General features: G+C 56.2%; 1 protein-coding gene across 3 annotated transcripts; it reads left to right on the forward strand.

The window, feature by feature from the left end:
• The first annotated feature begins 105 nt into the window (after positions 1-105).
• LRFN1 (leucine rich repeat and fibronectin type III domain containing 1) lies at positions 106-18308 on the forward strand. Of its 3 annotated transcripts, none has more exons than XM_037819760.1 (5): positions 106-1267; positions 7743-7775; positions 9728-9782; positions 10121-11563; positions 15884-18308. In XM_037819760.1, the coding sequence occupies exons 4-5, from the start codon at positions 10158-10160 to the stop codon at positions 16788-16790; spliced, it is 2313 nt and encodes a 770-aa protein (XP_037675688.1). In that variant the 5' UTR covers positions 106-1267; positions 7743-7775; positions 9728-9782; positions 10121-10157; the 3' UTR covers positions 16791-18308. The 3 variants fall into 3 exon arrangements, with proteins under 3 accessions (XP_037675688.1, XP_037675686.1, XP_037675685.1); XM_037819758.1 differs by lacking the exon at positions 106-1267 and adding an exon at positions 5038-5249; XM_037819757.1 differs by lacking the exon at positions 106-1267 and adding an exon at positions 5038-5249 and having other exon boundaries at positions 9728-11563.
• The last annotated feature ends 1574 nt before the right edge of the window (positions 18309-19882 follow it).

The following is a 19882-nucleotide window of genomic DNA, read 5'->3' on the forward strand; positions in this document are numbered from 1 at the left end:
GTCCCTGCTGTACCACTCTTGGGCCAGCAGAGGGCAGGCAGACCAAGTGGAACCTGGAGCTGGGTCCCTGGAGGATACCTGCATCTCCGGGAGGAAGGGTGGGAGGCATGGAGGGTTTCCTGGGAGAGTGGGGTGGCCTGGGTCTCCTGAAGGAATTAGGGTTATATCCTCTGAATCCATGGAGGGGTCATTCCCAAGGGAAACAAGGACACCTGTCTCCTGAAAATAAAGGAGGCAGAGTGCCTGTTTTGCTTCCTCTCCTTTCTCTTCCCCTCCTCTGAGGGGGCCAGCTGGCATTAGCTGGCAAGGAATGCTACATTTCTCAGCTAAGCCCCCAGGCAGAAGAATTTAAAGGCTGAAGAGTTGTTGAAGGATCAGACATAATTGCTTCAGGGGCTCAGGAGTTGCTGGGGGTGGGTGGTTTGGGTAGTTGAGTAGGCCTGAGGGCCCAGGGCTGGGGAAGTTGAAGAGGATCTGGGACCCTCAGTGGACCTCTGGTGGGCTGTGCAGTTGAGGAGGGAGGGAGGGTAGGGAAGGGACACCCCACCCCACTCCCTTCTGGAGATTCCTCTTTCCTTCCTCCTGGCATCTCTAGGAATTTGACTCTCACACTTTCAGAGACTCTGTGTCTCTGAGGGACATTTATTGGGCACCCACAGTGTACCAGGCTCTGAGAATTACCAGGTGGCCAGGTCTTCCCATAGATGAATCACACTTTCTGTGTCTCTCTCTGCTTCTCCTCCATGTCTCTGACTATTCCTCTCTCCAGTGTCCTGGGAGATCCCCAAAAAGCCCTCCCCTGCCCCCTTTCCAGGTTCCCTGTAGAGAGGTGGCAGTTGCCATGGTAACAATGACACAGTGACCTTGGGCCTGGGCTATCCCTCCCCCCAGCACTGGGAGGGCCCATAAGCCAGATCCCACCCGCCACCCCTTCTCAGCCATAATTACAGGATCTCCTCACCGCTGCCCTGCCCTACCTGTCTCCTTGCTCCCTTGTCCCGGGTCAGGACAAGCCTTCTGTATGAGCTGTAGAGAAATGCCTCCTGCACCCAGTTTCCTGTGGGGTTGAATGCCTCTCTCTGAGGCTCACTCTAGCTGCACCCCTACTCCCCCCCATCTTTCTGACTGGACTGTCCCTCTGATCACAGCCCCAGTCCTGGATGGCTGGAGACAGAAGAGGAAGACTGAGGATAGGAGGGGTCATTCAATTAATAGGTCAAGGACTTCCGGCCTGCAGATGTCAGAGAAGCAAAGGGACTTGTTCAAGGTCATGTACTTACATAATCATATGAATAATAATAGCTAATCCTCCTATTGAGAGTTTCCTGTGTGCCAGGTACTACTATAAGCACTTCACAGGTATTAAACTCGTTTAATCTTTGTACTACCCCAGGAAGCAAGTACCATTATTATACCTATTTTAAAGATGAGGAAAATGAGGCACAGGAGCCAAATATGTTTGCCAGAGGCCACAAGGCTAGTAGTGTGTACAGTTAAAACTTGGACCTAGGGATACCTTCCGGCCAATGGCCAAACCATGTCTTAGAAAGAAGGGTCAAAGGTCTCTTCCTCTCTGCCCCCCTCCCCTCCCAAAGCAGAACTGTTGCATCCAGGCTTATAATTGCAAACAATCCAATCAGAAAGAGGTATGTACAAGGACTTGCCCACTCAGGAGGAAGGAGTTTGGAAAGCAGGAACCAATCGGAGAGGGTGATTCAGAGGAATACTCCAATGCATAGTGGGTACGCTAAGAGGGATTGTGGAAGGACCAATCAGAACACTCTATCGAATGAAGAGTGCGTCCAATGGGGTGTGCTTTGGGCTTTGGGCGGATCCTCAGAGGGGCGGTACAAACCCGGGACCACTCCTTTCTTCCTGCCAACATTCCCTCTAAGCTCCCACACATCCATGCTCCCTAATTCTTGACTTCAAGCCCCAGTCTTTCCCTGGAACACTTCTCCCTCCTAATCCTTAAATGTGTGCAAAGCTCATGTTGGCGAGGCAGAAACTGGATTTCAGATCCAGCTGAGAGTGGAGAACTCAGCCTTGGCTCGAGGGGTCTGGCCTGGGCTGCCGCAGGCTAGAAAGCTTTCAGGGTGGAGCCTGAGGTGAAGGGGTGGGGCCTGGGCTTGAGGGCGGGGTCTAGGCTGAACAAGGCTGAATATTACGTAGTTTGGGGTGGTGTCTTACGTGGTGGAAGGATGGGGCTCTGGCTGAGGGGTGGGACTTAGTCTTGAGGGGCGTTGCTTAGGCCAGATAGGGCTGGGATTTTCCCTTTGGGGCGGGGCCTAGGAGGCGGAGGGTGGGGCCCAGCCTTGGGGGCGGAGCCTAAATTGTAGACTCATGGGATTGGTCTCCAGTTGGTGTTAGAAAGTCTGAGACGGGAAGGTAGGGGTCCAGGAAAATAAGCACATTATCTGTCACCTTTGGCTTTCTTATTTTTCAGGCCTACTCCCCGGCCGATGGGATCCACCCCTTCCCTTTCAATGACCCTGGGCTGGGAGGTCATGTTTATTCCTAAGTGTGGGCCCTAAAATGAGGCTTATAGTGGGCCCAGATCCGCAGCTCTCTCCCAAGAGGCATGGTTAACGAGTGCCTACTGCGTGCCAGTAGCTGTTCCCGGCGCTGCAGAAAATTGGTACCCGTGCCACTCCCTTCAAGAGGCTTACGCTTCAATGACTCGAAATAGCAATAAACAAACACTCACGTAAACAATGAATAGGTAAACAAAGAAATAAGATCATTTCAGAGGATGTAGGTGTTTGGGGGGAAATAAAAACAAAGTGATGTGATAGCTGGAAATAGTAAGACAAGTTGGGGTTGTTTTTTTTAATCTCTTTAGTCTATAGAAGAGTCCTGTTTTTTTGTTGTTTGTTTGTTTTTAGTTATTTCAACATTTGTTATAAAAATTTTCAAACACACAGCCAAGCATCCATCATCTTTTTTTTTTTTTGTAATGTATTTCCAAGTAATTTGCAGACATCAAGACCATCAAGACACTTCTTTGTGGGGGCTGGGGGTAAATTGGGGACAGAAAGGGAAGGCTGCACTGAGGAGATGACATTTGAGTTGAGATCTAAATGAAAAGAAGGAACCAGTTGTGGAAGATGAAAGTGTTCAAAGGCCCAGGGGCCGAAGTGCATTGAGTGCACTGGAGGAACAGAAAATTACAGCGAGGCTGTAAGACCAGAGCCAAGGAGCCTGTCTGAGGGTGAGATCAAGAGGTTAGCAGGGGCCAGGGCTCAGTGGCCCTACAGCTGTCTCTCCATCTTTGGGTATCCTTGTCTCTCCTACTATTATCTCTTCTCGCCCTTACCCTTCCTGTCCAGCCCAGGCCTGCCCTAGCCCTCTCTCTCCTTCCCCTCCACCTGGTTCTGCCATTTACTATCTGTGTGACCTTGTGCAGGTGACTTAACCTCTCTGTTCCTCAATTTTCCTCACCAGTAAAATGGGGATAATGGGACTTCCTTGTCTGGCTATTGTGAAGATTGAATGAAGTAATAGTGTGAAGCCCTTAGAACCACTTCTGGCACATAGTATTGCTAAATATGTGTTGTATTCCTTTCCCTGCCCCCCTCCTCCCAGCCCCAGATGGCCAAGCCCCAGCAGAGAGCACCATGGTGGGAGGTGGGGATGGTGCTGGGTCGTGGTGGTGACAGTGGGGGTGTGTAGAGCCTGGGGGGATTGTGAATGTATCCAGGGGCACCTAATGGTTGTGAGTGGGGTCTGCGCTAAAGGGAGGGTCTGCAAAGGTAAGCCTGGTCTGGGGACAGGACAGCCTTCATGTGATGAGGTGGCTGGGAAATCTAGGGAAAGGGTTTTGGGGAGGACCTCGATGCAGAAGATTCGAAGATGGGGGACCACTGAGGACTCCAAAGATCTGGGTGACTGCCATAAGACAAATTCTGAGGGGAGGCCTGGCTGTGTTGGGCCCCATGAGGATCTCAGAAAGAGGTAGAGATTGGCCTGAGACACTCAGTGAGGCTTGGGGGAGGGAACTGGGGAGCTCACTATGAGGAAGGGTTGGGAAAGGGGTCTAAGCAAAGAAGGAACAAGGAATTCTGGGCTCCATGGAAGTCCCAGGGATGGGAGAAGGGTTTGCATGGCCCCTGAGAGAGAATGGGAACAGGGAGGAGTCAGGGCTCTCAAGAGGGTAGGACTGGTGGGGAGGATGGGAAAGAATCTGGGGCAAATCAGGGGGCTGGAAAACAACGGGTGCCTTAGAGAGTAGGGGAAGAAAGGTCTAAGGTTCTCAAGGGGGTTGGAGGGTGATCTATGGTCGAATGGGGGAAATGGGGGAAGTTTGGGGTCTCCCATGGGGAAAAGAGACATTTTGGAGTCCCCTAGAAGTTGGACATGGTGTGGAGTCCCTAGTTGGGGGTCAAGGAATGGTTTGGGGTCTTTAAGGGTAGAAGGGTGGAAGGACATGGCTGGGGATCCCCAAGAAGGAATGGGTATAGTTTGTGGTCCTGGATGGCTGGAGAGAATGGTCTGGGCCCCCAAAATCCGTGCGATTGACTTATGGCCTGCTTCCTCCTGGATGCTGGGGTATGGTCTGGAGTCCCTGAGGGGATAAGGGCGTGGTCTGGGGACCCCTGAATGTTGAGGTGTGGTTTCGGGTCCCTAGTGGGGTAGTCTGGATGCCCTTGGATGCTGGGATATGGTCTGCAGCCCCTCTGGATGTTGGGTCACGGTCTAGGGTCCCTGATGGAGGTGTGAGATATAGCCTGGGGTCACCAAGGAGAGTAGGACATGTTTTGTGGTCCTGGGTTCTCTAGAACATGCTCTGGGTCCCCAGAGGAGATAAGGTGTGGTCTGAGGTCTCCTGGGTATTGAGACATGGTCCGGGGTGTCCTCTGGGAGATCTAGGGCTCCCAGGCCAGGCGGGGCATGGTCTGGGGGTGCTTTGGGGAGGCCGACGGGCCTGGGGGTGGGGCGGCGGCGGGCCGGCGGCGGCTCCGCAGTGGAAGGGGGTTTGCGGCGGGTTCCGGACCGGGGGCTGGTGTCTGCGGCCGCCCCGCCCTCCCGCTCCGGTCGGCGCCCCCTCCCCCCTTGCGGCGGTGGCGGCGGCGGGGCTGGGGCGGCGGGCGGCGCGGAGGGCGGAGCTCGGCGGCGGCTCGGGAGGGAGGGCGGGAGGGCGGGAGGGAGGCGGCCCCGCGGCACCGCGCCCCCTCCCCCGGCCCTCCCCCTACCATGGCGCGGAGCGAGGCAGCGGCGGCGGGGCCGGGCCCGGGGCCCCCCCGGCCTGGGTGAGCGCGGCCCGCAGCGGCTCGGGAGGCGGCGGGCGGGGGCGCCGGTGTGAGCGCGGGTGTGAGCGTGCCAGCGTGTGAGTGTGTGTCCGCGGCGCTGCGGCGGGCCCGGCGTGCGCTCGCGCGGCCCTGTGTGTGCCCGGCGCCGGCGTGTGCGGCGCCCTGCTCGTGTGGCCATCCGGGTGTGTGCTGGCTGTCAGGCCGGGGCTGTGTGACCGGCCGTGCGCGTGTGTCCACCCGAGTGGCTGCCCCTCCGGCTGCGTGTCTTGGGGGCTGTCGCGCGCCCATCGGAGGGACTGTGTGCAGGTGTGTGTGCGTGGGTTGGGTGCCCAGGTGTGGGTCTCCCCCACCCCCAGCGAGTGTGCGCGCACGGCTAGCTGCGTTGGGTGTTTGTGCCCGGGCTGGATGTCCATCCGAGGGTCCGTGTAGCCGGGTGTGCCCGCTCGGATGTCCATTTGTGTGTGTGTGTGTGTGTGTGTATGTCTGCGGGTTGTATGTCTCCGAGGGTGTGTGTCTGTGCGTCCACGTCAGGTTCCGGGCCGGGGGCTGGGGCTCGGCGCGTTGTGGGTCCAGGCCTCTGTGTAGGTTTGGGGGAGGGGAGTTCGCCGCTCCCTCGGTCCATGTCGCTGGGGGTGGGGGGTCCTCAGCGGTCCTTGGGGGAGACGGCCATGTCTTCCCCTTCCCCGGGGCTGGGGGAGGGGAAGGAGATGGGCGGCTGAGAGGTGGACAGATGGAGGGATGAGAGGCTGAGGGATGGACAGATGGGCCCTGGGGGGGGGGGGGCGGACCGGCCCTTCCCCACCCACCTCACCCCTATCCCCCCACCAGCCAGATCTCCACAGATAGGGCCAGAGTTGCCTGCATCCAGATGGCCATGCTGGGGGACCCTTGGGGTACTGGTGGGGGAAGGATGGCCTTGGAATGATGCTCCGGTAGTCAGCCCCCCAACCCTTTGACATTTGACCTGCTGAACTCTGACCTCTGACCCTGGCTTGTGCCCTGGTTTTGCCAGTGGGTGGGTGAGAAGTGCTGGGAAGGGTGCTAGGATTTCTTTGGACTGGGAGGTAGGTGGGGCAGGGGTGTCTTAATGTGGTCCCTGTCCGTGTGTCAGTGCCTGTGGACTCTGGTACTGTGGGTCAGGATTTTGTGTGCATTTGTAAGTGTGTAAATCCCACCTGACAGGGGTCTGGGCTGTTGTGTGAGTGTGTGTTATGAGTGAACATCTTGAAGAGTCTGTGCAAAGGTGGGTCTTTTTGTGCCTGTGGGTTTGGTCGAGCCTTGTGAGTGTCTGTGTATTCCTGTTCTATGTATGTGTGTGAGGTGTGTACCAGCCAGTGTGAAGAGGTGCATCTGTTGGTGTAGGAATGTATCAGCTTTGTGAAGGGTCATCGTGGGGATAAGTGAAGTTGTATGAGTGTGTTGGGATATTTAAGAGTGTGCACCAGTGTATCTTTGGTTGTTCAAGTGTGTATCTGTTATGTATGTGCTCCTGTGTGTTGGTGAGTGTACAAGAATGTATCTGTTATAGGTGCATGTACCTGGTTGTCTGCAAGAGGGCATGCAAGTTTCTTTGTTGTGTGAATGTGCAACGGAAAGTGTTGTACTGTGTGGTCACGTGCAGGTGTGTTAACCCTGAAGATATATGTCTGCCTGTGTTGCGAGTCCGTTTGTACTTCAGAGTTCGTCTCTGGGGAGTGGGGCTGTGTCTGTTCAAACATATATATGCAGAACGAGGTGCACACCCGAGCTTATGTCCCTGGCACAAGGCTGCCCCTGCTTCTGGGCCCAGTGAGATTGGAGCCCAAGTGGCATGGCCCTTGGTATGGGTGCTGGGGTCTAGCCTGGGGACTGTGAGACAAGGGTGTCCACACCCTGGAGGGCCCAGGGAGGGTGGGGAGCACATTCCCTGCTGATGTGTCCACAGAAATCCAGATGTGGAGACGTGGGTTGCAGACATGTGGGTTTGGCATGTACACATGTGTTGGGGCGGGCAATGGTGTGATGGGGCCCTCTGGCCCTTCCTCAGCTACCTGTACTACTCAGGTCTTTTAAATTGAAGGGCTGGGGGACCTGAACTTCTGGGTTCTAAAAGAGGAGGAACAAGGGACCTGGCTCCAGACTCCTGGGTGTGAGGAAGGATGTGGCTAGGAGCCTAGAATCCTGGATCTGAAGGAGGAGGGGTCTGAGGGGGGAGGGGCCTGGAGTCCCACACTCCCAGGTCTTAAGGGAGGTGGGGCTGGTAACCCTGGCCTCCTTGGACCTCAGAGGACAAAGGGTAAAGTCCTGGACTACTCTGTTTTGGAGGGTGACCAGGCCTGAGGTCTCCAGACACAACTCCCTGGGTCACCATCAGACTGTACAGAGCCTGCAGCTAGAAGGCTGAGGGAGTGATCACACCAGGGACTTCCTTGTCCAACATGGCCTCTGAGGCAGAACCTGCTGCCCCAAGAGGAGCTAGAAGGGTGTTAACAGGGTCATTTTGTTCCTTTGCAGGTACTGGCCCAGGCCCTGACTCCCTGAAGAGAGGTGAGTGGGGCTCTCAGGCTGGGGAGAGAGGTATAGGGTTACTGGGCTTGTTCTCAGTGGCTGGAGGCCTGGAGCACTGGCCTAGTGGGGATTTAAGTGCAGGGTGTGGCATGTCCCCAGGGGCCAGGTGCCCCTCAGGCTGGGGGGTAGTAACAAGGCCAGGAGCATCATGCTTGGCATGGCTGACCAGGGGCTCTGGGGAGCAGGTGGGAGCCTCAGGGCAGGAGGTGTCCCCTCTCAGGACAGGCAAGGAAGTCTGGAAAGGGAGTTTTCCTCATGATATCAGTAAAGGGTACAAGAGAATTTCATGACATGAAATGACACCTGCATGGGAGAGTCGAATGGACATAGTTTAACATTGTGTGTATGCGTGTGTGTGTGTGTATGCACATGTATGTGGGAAGATCTCCTGATAGTCTCACCTGCAGTGGCTAAGAGAGAGCCAGACAAAATAAATCATCACCATCATCATCATCATCATCATCATCACCATCATCATCATCATCACCATCGTCATCATGGCAGCTAACATATATGTAGTGTTTCCTCTGTCAGGAACTATTCTAAGTATGTTACAACATCTTAACTCATTTCATCCTCTCAACAACCCTATGAGGTAGATGCTATCATCAGTGTTTTACAGATGAGCATATTGAGGCACAGAGAGGGGAAGTCACTTGCCTAAGGTCACACAGCAGTGAATTGGGGTGTGAATACAAGCAGTCCAGATTCTGTCCTGTGATGCTACCCTGCCTCCCAATAAATGTTAGCTATTTTCACTGCTGTTATTCCTCCAACATGAGTCCCACCCCAGATGTGGGCGGCGAGGCTCTGTACCCCACCCCCACCCCCCATTTCCTAGATAGGGGTTCTGAGCCCTAGAGACTGCACAGCCTAGCAGGTGCAGAGCTGGGGCTCCTAACTCAGGAATCTGGCCTTCCAGCCCAGGGTTTTCTGTCTGATGCAGAATAGTGTCCTAGAGGGAGTGGAAGACAAGTTAGGGGGTGGTGGGGTGGTGAGCTGTCCTGACCCTGCTCCGTCCCTCAATCTGTGTCTCTGTCTCTTTTTATCTCCCTCTGGGGAACACTATCTTTCTCTTCATCTCTCTCTGCAACTCTATATCTCAGTCTCTCTTCTTATGTTGCCGTTTCTTTCTGCACTCTCAGTTTTTCTCTCTCTGCTTCAGTCTCGTCCCTGTATTTGCCTTTCTTTTAGACTCTCTCTTCTTGTTTCTCTGCTTCTCCCTCTGAATCTGTCTCTCTGTCCCTGCCTCTTTCTGCCAGTCCAGCTCTCCCTCCCTCTGCCTTGTCTCTCCCCACCCTCTTCATTTCCTCCTGCCACTCTCTTGGTCTCCCCCTCTCTATGTCCACGGTCCCCCTCCCCAGGGGCAGAAGGATCAGGGGCCCACCAGGCCACAGCCCTGAACTGCAGCTTTCCGGAAGGTGGGCCGACAGGCAGGGTACAGGGTGGGGTGGTGTGAAAACAGTTCCAGGGACGCCCCCTTCCCATCCTTCCCTCTTCACCCCCCCGCCCACCCCATGTTGTGATGGGAGCTGACACACCGTGGGCTGCAGCCGCCGCAGGGGGAATCCCCGCCGGAAGGTTTTGCCTGGAGCAGAGGCATAGTGGGAGTGTGTGTGCGCGTGTGTAGGCACGTGTGGTCGTGTCTGAGCATGTGGGGCCTGTGTGTGCCTGCTGGTGTGAGGGCAAGAGTCTGCCCCCTGCTTGGGAGCCCGGTAGAGACCAGGATAGAACCAGGTGCAGAGAAGGGCTTCCAAGTCTGAGCAGGGAGACACTGATGTGTTTTCCATAGACCCCCACCCCCACCTTCAAACTCTCTGCCACTGCCAAAGGGGGGAACTCCTAACATTTAATGATTGCTTACTGTGTTCCAGGCCCTGTGCTCCGTGGTGTCCATGCATGCACTCACTGTTTCTATCTCCATTTTACAGATGAGGAAACCAAGATTCAGAGAGGTTCAGACACTTACCCGAGGTCACATAGCTAGTAAGTGTCAGAGCTGGGATTCGAACCCAGGAGTATGGCTTTGAAATCCACAGCCTCAAACCCTAGTCAGCAGTGATTAAAAATATTTAGTGGGTACTAGAAAACCCAGCCTGGGCCAGGTGTCACCCCTCCAGTTGGGAGAGCATGGGAGGTCTGGGGGTTCCTGGGGGAGGGCAGAGGTGGGAGGGAGGCAGTTTACCAACGGGCATGGAAATATTTTAATCTGTTAACTAGTGCATGCTGGCTGGTTATCAGTCCTGTGTGACCCAGCCCTCGGGAGGAGGGATCCAGGTCAGACCCCGAGCAGGACAGCCTAGGGTGGTCTCCTTCCCTTGCAGGTCTCCTCTCCCACTTGTCCCGCCTGCCCCCGGCACCATGGCCCCAGGCCCCTTCTCCCCGGCGCTGCCCTCACCGCCGCCTGCTGCCCTGCCCTTCCTGCTGCTGCTCTGGGCCGGGGCCTCTCGTGGCCAGCCCTGTCCCGGCCGCTGCATCTGCCAGAACGTGGCGCCCACACTGACCATGCTGTGCGCCAAGACCGGCCTGCTCTTCGTGCCGCCCGCCATCGACCGGCGCGTGGTGGAGCTGCGGCTCACCGACAACTTCATCGCGGCCGTCCGCCGCCGCGACTTCGCCAACATGAGCAGCCTGGTGCATCTCACCCTCTCCCGCAACACCATCGGCCAGGTGGCGGGCGGCGCCTTCGCCGACCTCCGCGCCCTTCGCGCCCTGCACCTCGACAGCAACCGCCTGGCGGAGGTGCGCGGCGACCAGCTCCGCGGCCTGGGCAACCTCCGCCACCTGATCCTCGGCAACAACCAGATCCGCCGGGTGGAGTCGGCCGCCTTTGACGCCTTCCTGTCCACCGTGGAGGACCTGGATCTGTCCTACAACAACCTGGAGGCCCTGCCATGGGAGGCGGTGGGCCAGATGGTAAACCTCAACACCCTCACGCTGGACCACAATCTCATCGACCACATCGCCGAAGGCACCTTCGTGCAGCTGCACAAACTGGTTCGCCTTGACATGACCTCCAACCGCCTCCATAAACTCCCGCCCGACGGGCTCTTCCTGAGGTCCCAAGGCGCGGGGCCCAAGCCACCCACGCCGCTGACCGTCAGCTTCGGCGGCAACCCCCTGCACTGCAACTGCGAGCTGCTCTGGCTGCGGCGGCTGACCAGGGAGGACGACCTGGAGACGTGCGCCACCCCCGAGCATCTCACCGACCGCTACTTTTGGTCCATCCCGGAGGAAGAGTTCCTGTGCGAACCCCCGCTGATCACGCGGCAGGCGGGAGGCCGGGCCTTGGTGGTCGAGGGCCAGGCCGTGAGCCTGCGGTGCCGGGCCGTTGGCGACCCCGAGCCGGTGGTGCACTGGGTGGCGCCCGACGGGCGGCTGCTGGGGAACTCAAGCCGGACCCGGGTCCGGGGGGACGGGACGCTGGATGTCACCATCACCACCTTGCGGGACAGCGGCACCTTCACCTGCATCGCCTCCAACGCCGCCGGGGAGGCCACGGCGCCCGTGGAGGTGTGTGTGGTGCCTCTGCCGCTGATGGCGCCCCCACCGGCCGCTCCGCCCCCTCTCACCGAGCCCGGCTCCTCTGACATCGCCACGCCGGGCCGACCCGGTGCCAACGATTCCGCGGCTGAGCGCCGGCTGGTGGCCGCCGAGCTCACCTCGAACTCCGTGCTCATCCGCTGGCCGGCTCAGAGGCCCATTCCGGGCATCCGCATGTACCAGGTCCAGTACAACAGCTCGGCCGATGACTCCCTTGTCTACAGGTGGGTGGTGCCGTCCCAGGACCTCCTCCCCAATCTCCGGGGTCCCTGCCTTCCACCCGCCCTCCCACTCCCCCCAGCCTCCTTGCTCTCAGCCTGGGTTCTAGGTGGCCCTGTAGAGTTGCCTGGGACCCTCATTTGCCCCATCCCCTTCTCTCTCTATTTCCGTCTCTCCTTTTTCTTTTTCTCATTCATTCAGCAAATCTTCATTGAGCCCCTACATGAGCCAGACCAGAGGTGGGCACTGGAGTTAAGGCAGTGAACAGCACTGCACTACCATCCTGCTCTCACGGGCACATGGTCTACATCACTGGTTGCCAAAGGTGTTTGATTGTGCACCCTGTTAGTTAAACATTTTGGAGCAGGAAATATAGATCCATGTATATTTATAGTTACAGTTTCATTTATATTTATAAATTATATGCCAGTGCTACTGTACCAACGCATTGGGTACATGATAGAAACAGAAAATGGAAAGTATGAGAAAAATAGAAACATAAGTGATTTCTATCCTCCACAATGGATTAGAAGCCATTGCCCTGCTGTGGACAGACCTGGGTGGTGTAGACAGACATTAAACAGTTGCTTTCTCTTGTCATCACTGTTAGTCTTTTCCTCTCGCCTCCGTCTCTGTCCATCTCTCCCTCCTGCCATTATTAGTCACCAAGCCCCTGTTCTGTGCCAGGCCCTGTGCTGGGCACTGGGGACACAGGAAGACCAAGAGACCCAGTCCCTGACCTCAGGGAACTGACAGCCCAGGAGGATGAAGCACAGATGACATACCCCTCACTGCTTCAGCCTTGCTGTCTTTCCATCTCGGTATTTTTTTTTTTTTAATTCAGTTTTATTGAGATGCATTCACACACCATACAATCATCCATGGTATACAACCCACTGTCCACAGTATGATAACATAGTTATGCGTTCATCACCACAATCTATCTCTGAACATTTTCAGAAGTGAAAAAAGAACACCCAAATCATCCCCCCATCCCCCCCATTTGTCCTTTAGTTTTTATCCTCATTTTTCTACTCCTCCATACACTAGATAAAGGGGGTGTGATCCACAAGGTCTTCACAATCACACTGTCACCCCTTGTAATCTACATTATTATATAATTGTCTTCAGGAGTCCAGACTGCTGGGTTGGAGTTTGGTAGTTTCAGGTATTTACTTCTAGCTATTCCAATACATTAAAGCCTAAGAGGTGTTATCTATATAGTGCATAAGAATGTCCACCAGAGTGACCTCTTGACTCCATTTGAAATCTCTCAGCCACTGAAACCGTCTTGGTATATTTTTGAGTTCTGCTCTTGGCCACAGAGCTGGCACCTAGTAAGCACTTAATAAGGGTTGTTGGCTGCATAGACGTCTCTACTTCCTGCTCTGGCTCCCTCGTGCACATGGGAGCATGCCTGCTGAGGGCTTCGCCCTGTGCTTGACTTCACTTGGGGGTACCAGAGAGGCCAGAGGTGGTTCCCACCTTCCAGCTCCTGGAGGTGCTCAGACCTTCACAGAGGGGTCTGTTTCTTGGCCTTCGTCTCCACCTTCCCTGCTGCTCTCTCGGGCACACGCCTGGCACACAGTAGGTGCTTTCCTATTGTTGGTCAAATGAACAAGTGTTTCTCTTTCCCCCATCTCTATTTCCCTCATCTTCCCTCTCTTTGATCCAGGGTGCCAAACGCTGAGTAAATGCCTGCTGCAGGCCTGTTCTGGTGTTAGGCCCTGGGTCGAGAGATCGATTCGACACCTGCCTGGTCTTACAAACCTTAGGGCAAGCAAATGAACAAACCCCAAACCTTTATGAGTACTTCCCAGGATGCTACCTCATTCCATCCTCCCAACTCTGCTCTGAAGCAGTGAGGTTACCCCCCACCCCTACCTCACCCCTATTTTACAGACAGGGCAACTGAAGCCCAAGTGGTGAAGCCATTTGGCCAAAGGTTACATAGAAAGTAGCAGAACCAGGATTCCAATCCTTACCTCCTATCTCCTAATCCTGCCCTTTTTACATTGAACACATTTATTGAACACCTACTGTTTGCCAGGCAAGGATGGAGGGAGATGGATGACATTTTTGTAAATAACTCTCCACCTGTCTGTTTCTCTCTCTCCTTCTCTCTCTGACCCCTGGCCACCATACACAGGGGTGGGGGTGGGGGTGGGGAGATCATTCACGGTCCCCAGACCCTGTGTGTACGCGGATGTTAGTGGCCCTTATCCCCAGCTGGGCAACAGACCTTGGGACTCCCCCCTTCCCCTTGTGGCCACAGTTCCAGTCCTCCATCCCTTATTGCAGATGCTTGTATTGTGGTGCTGCAGGGGTTAACTTCCTTACTGCTGCCACGAGTGGAGGTGACATCCAACCAGAAGCCTGCTCGGCTGCTTGCCTGGGCCTTCCAGCCAATTAGACACATGTGGGCTCCGGTGTTCTTAAGGAGCCAGTTTCTGTCCTTGAAAAGGGGGAGCCCCTAGCAACTGGTTATTTTGGGAGAAGGAGCAAGAGGAATCCAAGGGAACCTGAGAAGGGAAGATGAGGGAAAAGAAGACTGGAAACTTGGGGTGGGGGGTGGGACATCCCGGGGGTAGTTGGGGTAGGATGGTAGTGATCTGTGAAATGGCAGGCAGAAGTGGTCAAAGTGGGTGGGCCTTTTATAAGGGGATTGGACCGTGACTTAAAGTCCTTCAGTCGGAGGGTGATGCGTGGTGGTGGGGGAACCCCTAGAGGTAGGGTAACTGAAGGTAAGTTCAGGACCAGAAGGTAGCCCTGCTGAAGGGGAAGCTGAAGCTTCTGAGAGGTAAGGGGGCCTGGAGAGATGGGGGCGTGGTCTTTGGGAGGAGGCGGGGTTTGCTCTGCCTGGTTCCCAGGAGATGGAGTGGGTGGGTCTTGTCTCTGGTGACCCACTAAGAGCAGTGGATCTTTGCAGGAGAGGAAAGCTTGAGGGGTAGAGTGCTGGGCATGCAAGTCAGTGTGGCTGTGTGCATCTGGTGTAGATGAGGCTGGGTGTGACCACTGGGATGTGTGGAGGCCAACTGGAAGGGACGTGCCCATCAGAAGAGGGGCCTAGTGGTATTGGTCCTACAGAGGGGTGGGTCTGATGGGTGGGGAGATGCAGCTAGCAGTGGAGTGTGAGACACAGCAAGGGTTACTGGCCAATGGGAGTGGGGGGATGGGGTGAATGCTAATAATGATATTATTGCTGAGTGCCAGATACCATGTCTATGACGTAGGAATTCTTATCATCCCCAATGGGGGGACTGAGGTGCAGAGAGGTTATGAAATTTGCCTAAGGTCACAGAGCTAGCCAGTGGCAGATCCAGGCAGTCTGGTTCCAGACTTTGTCAGCCTAACCCCTTCTCTACACTGCTCCTCATTTGAGGGTGTGACCTATAGCGATGGAAGGGCTTGCTTAGCAATGCTTGACCCAAGTGTGGATGAAACTCACCTGGGAGCATGACTTGGTGACTTGTACCTGTGCAGGGTGGGGCATGTGCAGGAGGAGGGCTGGGGTTGCCTCTAATATCTGGACAAAGAGAAGGGCATGCAAAGGGTGGACATGGTCCTGAGCACAGTAGGGGAACATTACCCCGTGGCCGTGGAGGGGGTGTAGCTTGGAGGTGCGTGACTTATAGCATTGGTCCCTTAATGGATGGGGATATGTAGATGAGTGGCTTGGAAATTGTTGAGGTAGTGGATGGACACAGCAAGGGGATGTGTTTACCCAAAGGTGGGGAACGAAGATGAGGGGGAGTGGTCTGCATCATGGTTCCCCCTAAAGGTTAGGAATGGGTAGAAATGAGGAACAAAAAGGGCATCCCTTGTCCCAGGAGGCCTAAGAGCTCAACCACCTGAGGGTGGAGCATGCAGATGAGGGGGAGTGGCCTGTAGCACTGCCCCCCTAAAGATGGAAATATGTAGATGAGGGAGCTTGAATGGCAGTTGTCCTAGTTGGGGATGAGACACCCCTAGGGGCATGTCCCTTGAGGGCAGTGCGTAAAGACAGGAGGGTGGCCTCTAGTACTGGTCCCTTCCAGGAGCCTGAAAATGTAGATGAGGGAACTGGAATGGCAGTTACTGCCCCAGAAGGTGCTGAGACACAGCCAGGAGGTGTGTACAACTGGGGTGGATTGTAGCACTGGTACTGAAAGGGTGGGAATATTTGATGAGAGTTCTTGAAAGGCTGTGTTTGTCTCCGTAGGGGGTGAGACACTTGCAGGGGCTTTTGGTTTGGTGTCCACTCTCCACCGCATCTGGGGCTTGCAAAAGAAGGGACGTGGTCCAGGATGGGGCTGACCCCGCCCTGATCCCGCCTCTTCCCGCAGGATGATTCCATCCACCAGCCAGACCTTCCTGGTGAATGATTTGGCGGCAGGCCGCGCCTACGACCTGTGTGTGCTGGCCGTCTACGACGATGGGGCCACTGCGCTGCCCGCCACGCGCGTGGTGGGCTGTGTGCAGTTCACCACGGCTGGGGACCCGGCGCCCTGCCGCCCGCTCCGGGCCCATTTCCTGGGCGGCACCATGATCATCGCCATCGGGGGCGTCATCGTCGCCTCGGTCCTGGTCTTCATCGTCCTGCTCATGATCCGCTACAAGGTCTACGGTGATGGAGATGGCCGCCGCGTTAAAGGCACCTCCAGGTCGCCCCCGCGCGTCAGCCACGTGTGCTCGCAGACCAACGGCGCAGGGGCGCCACAGGCTCCGCCGCCGCCGGCTCAAGACCGCTACGAGGCGCTGCACGAGGTGACTTCCCTGGCTGCGGCCGCGGTGGCCGTCGAGGCGAAGGCCACGGCTGCCGAGGCCGTTTCCGCGGAGCCGGAAGCGGCCCTTGGACGCTCTCTGGGTGGCTCGGCCACCTCGCTGTGTCTGCTGCCGTCCGAGGAAACCACCGGGGAGGAGCCTTGGGCCGCGACGGGTCCTCGGAGGAGCCGTTCCGGAGCCCTGGGGCCGCCAGTTTCGGCGCCCTCCACTTTGGCTCTGGTTCCTGGGGGTGCCCAGGCCCGGCCGAGGCCGCAGCAGCGCTATTCGTTCGACGGGGACTACGGGGCGCTCTTCCAGAGCCACAGTTACCCGCGCCGCGCCCGGCGGACAAAGCGCCACCGGTCCACGCCGCACCTGGACGGGGCTGGAGGGGGCGCGGCCGGGGAGGACGGAGACCTGGGGCTGGGCTCCGCCAGGGCGCGCCTGGCCTTTACCAGCACCGAGTGGATGCTGGAGAGTACCGTGTGAGCAGGCGGGCGGGCGCCGGGACGCCTCGGTGCCCCTGGACAGACGCCCAGCCGCTGGGACGCCCAGGGCAGGACATGGGGGAGAGAGGCAGCGCCGAGACGTTGGACTGGAGGGGGACAAGCCCTTCTCTTCCCCGGAGGGGGCGGGGCGGCCTCGTGCCCAGGGAGGGTAGGGGGCAGGCCGCCGGGCTCCCCTCCCCCACGCGCTCCCCGCCCCCCTCCTGCCCCTCTCCCCGCACGCTCGCGGACCTCGCTGGAGTCGGTGCCTTACACAGCGAAGCGCGGGGAGGGGCAGGACCCCCCGACACTGCAGCACTGAGACACGAGTCCCCTCACCCCGCCCGGGACCCGGGGCAGGGTGAGGGGCCCATTTCTTGTATCTGGCTGGACTAGATCCTATTCTGTCCCGCGGCGGCCTCCAAAGCCCCCCACCCCATCCCGTTCACCTCCCTGGTCCCGTCAGGTCTGGCTTGGGGGGGGGGGTCCCCCTTCTCTGCCCCCCTCGTTTATCTCCATCCCGCCCCTTGTTGTCTATGTCTCTGTCCTTCTCAACTTGTCTCTCCTTTCTCTGTCCCGTGGTCTCTTCTCCCGGATTTGGTCCAGTCTCCCGTTGCTCCCGATTTCCTCGCCCAGCTACTCATTCTCCCGGGCCGGTCCCACTGGAAGGACCAGACTTTCCCCGATTCTTCCTTGTTCCCCAAATAAATCCCCACACGAACAAAATCCAAAACCAAATCCCCCCGCCCATACCGGAGCCGGGACCCTCCGCCGCAGCAGAATTAAACTTTTTTCTGTGTCTGAGGCCGCTATGCGTGACCTCTGTGTGTGTCCGTGTGTGTCTTGGAGGGGGGGGGGGTGACCTGGATTGCAGCAGAATGACTGTAAGTGAGACTACAGGAAGGGTGGCTGACTGGGGCCAGGGAGACTGGCAGACAGACCCCAATCCTCTGAGACTTAGAGGTGGGGGATAATAAAAATAAAATGATAATAGCTAACACTTGAGTGCTTATATGTGCAAGCACTGTTCAAAGCACTCTTCATGTCTTAAGTCATTTAATCCTCGTACAACCGTGAGAGATCGGGACTGTTACATCATTTTTACAGGTGAGGAAAATAAGGCCTGGAAGAGCTAAGTAATTTGCCCAAGGTCACACAGCCAGAAGCTGACAAAATTGGGATCTAAAGGCAGGCAGTCTGGCTTCTGACACTAAATCACGTCACTCTACTGCGAAAGTTATTGAATGTTCATTCCACACGGAGGCATCGTGCTAAACACAACTGCTCTCACTGAGATCCGACAGCTGTGTGAGGTAGATATCTTTGGTCCCATTTTACTGACAGGAATCTGATTCAGAGAGAGGTGAAGTCACTTGCCCAAGGTCCCCCAGTGAGAAGATGGTGGAGCTGGCAGTTGGACCTCAATAGCCGTTCCTTACCACTAAACTATGTTGCGCAAGGGTCTGTGTCTGGAGGCTAGGGAATGTCCCCAATGACCTTAGCTGAGTGTGGGTACCCCCAAGGCAGCGTGGTGGGGTGGGGGTAGGGGAGGGAGAGCTTATTGGATGCTCGAGGCTTTGGAATCTGAGGGACCCTAGGAGGAGAAGGAGACTGCTGGGGGGCACAGAGGGTGGTATGGGGAGGGGAGTTTCTAAGGTGAAGCTGAGGGGTGTGGCAGGGGGGAGAGGAGCTGGTGGAGGGGAGGGGGCACTCCAGCTCTTGTGGGGGTCCCTGCAGTGAGAGCTCCTTCTGGATCCTGGGGAGGAAGGAGGAAGGCTTCATGCCAGCCAGGAGCCCCCTGAGGCCTGGGGAGGAGGAGAGAAAGACAGAAATAGAAACAGAGAGCAAGAGGGAGGGGGATGGATTCAGGCAGACAGGGTGGGAGGCAGCAAGGACAGCGGCACCAGAGAATCACAGGCCGGGAGGCTCCCTCACCCAGAGGCCCAGCCATACTGATGTCACTCAGGCATCATGACTCCTGATTCCCCAGGGACTGAGGGATTCCAACATGCCCAGCTGTGCTCACAGACCCTCTCTGTTGCACCAATAAAGAGCATGCAACCCAGGGCCTGGCACATAACACTCATGAAATAGAATTACTTGGTTAAGCATGATTGCATTTAAACCCTGCAACAGATCTGGGTAGAGTGTGGACCCAATTTTCCAGACGGGGAAATAAGCTCAGAGAATTTAAGGAGCTTGCCCAAGATCACACAGCCAGTAAGCAGCAGGACCTTGGCTGGAGAGCTGCCTCCAAAGCCTGCCACCTACCCATCAGACTATTTTGTCTCCGATTCACTCAGTAGAGATTTGAGCATGTACTCTATGCCCAGTCCTGTGTGGGGGATATAGTAGTTAACAAAACAGACAAATAAAACAAGAAAACCCTGTCCTGTGGAGCTTATATTCTAGAGGGGGAGACAGTTGACAAATATGCAAGTAAAGAAGAAAAGTGTCTGATGGTAAATAAGTGCCATACAAAAAAAATGGAAATTGTATGATGGGGCAGGGCATGACTGGGAGGCCTTCAGAGAGGCTGATGATGATGGAGCTGAAGAAATCCACTGTGGGACAAGTTGGGGAAAAACATTTCAGGCAAAAGAACTGTGTGTGCAAAGGCCCTGAGGCAGAAGTGTGCTTGGTGTGTTGGAGGTAGTGTAGAGTGAGACAGAGAGAGCAAGGAGGGGAAGTGGAAGATGAAAGCGGGGAGCAGATTCAGCAGAACCTTGTGGGGTGTGATGAGGAGTCAAGATTATCTTCTCAGAGCAGTGGGAAGTCAATGGGGAGTTTTGCAGGGGAGGTATGTGGTTTGATTTCCGTGGAGACCCCTTTCTGGGTGGGGCGTGCCTACCTTAAAAACAAAACCAAGAACTGCCATCCACCCATAGGCATATTTGGGGCCTGCGTGGTCCCGGATCCAGCCCTTGGGATGACTCCCCTCTTGCCTTCTTTCCCCTGTAACCCCATGCCTTCATCTAATAACATTTATCAGTGCCAATGATATGCTTTATTTTCAAAATCCAGAGCTTCAACCCTAAGGAACAGGTATGCCAGGTGGGAGAGGGCCTAATATCATCCAAGAGGAATGTTCAAACA

The sequence above is a fragment of the Choloepus didactylus genome, chromosome 27 (genome assembly GCF_015220235.1).
Source record: "Choloepus didactylus isolate mChoDid1 chromosome 27, mChoDid1.pri, whole genome shotgun sequence".
Lineage (NCBI taxonomy): Eukaryota > Metazoa > Chordata > Mammalia > Pilosa > Megalonychidae > Choloepus > Choloepus didactylus.

Excerpts from the sequence above, each read along its gene's own strand:
- LRFN1 (XM_037819757.1), top strand. The coding sequence starts at position 10,020 with ATGCTGGCTGGTTATCAGTCCTGTGTGACCCAGCCCTCGGGAGGAGGG. Across the intron at positions 11,564-15,883 it reads GATGACTCCCTTGTCTACAG|GATGATTCCATCCACCAGCC; the intron begins GTGGGTGGTGCC and ends CTCTTCCCGCAG.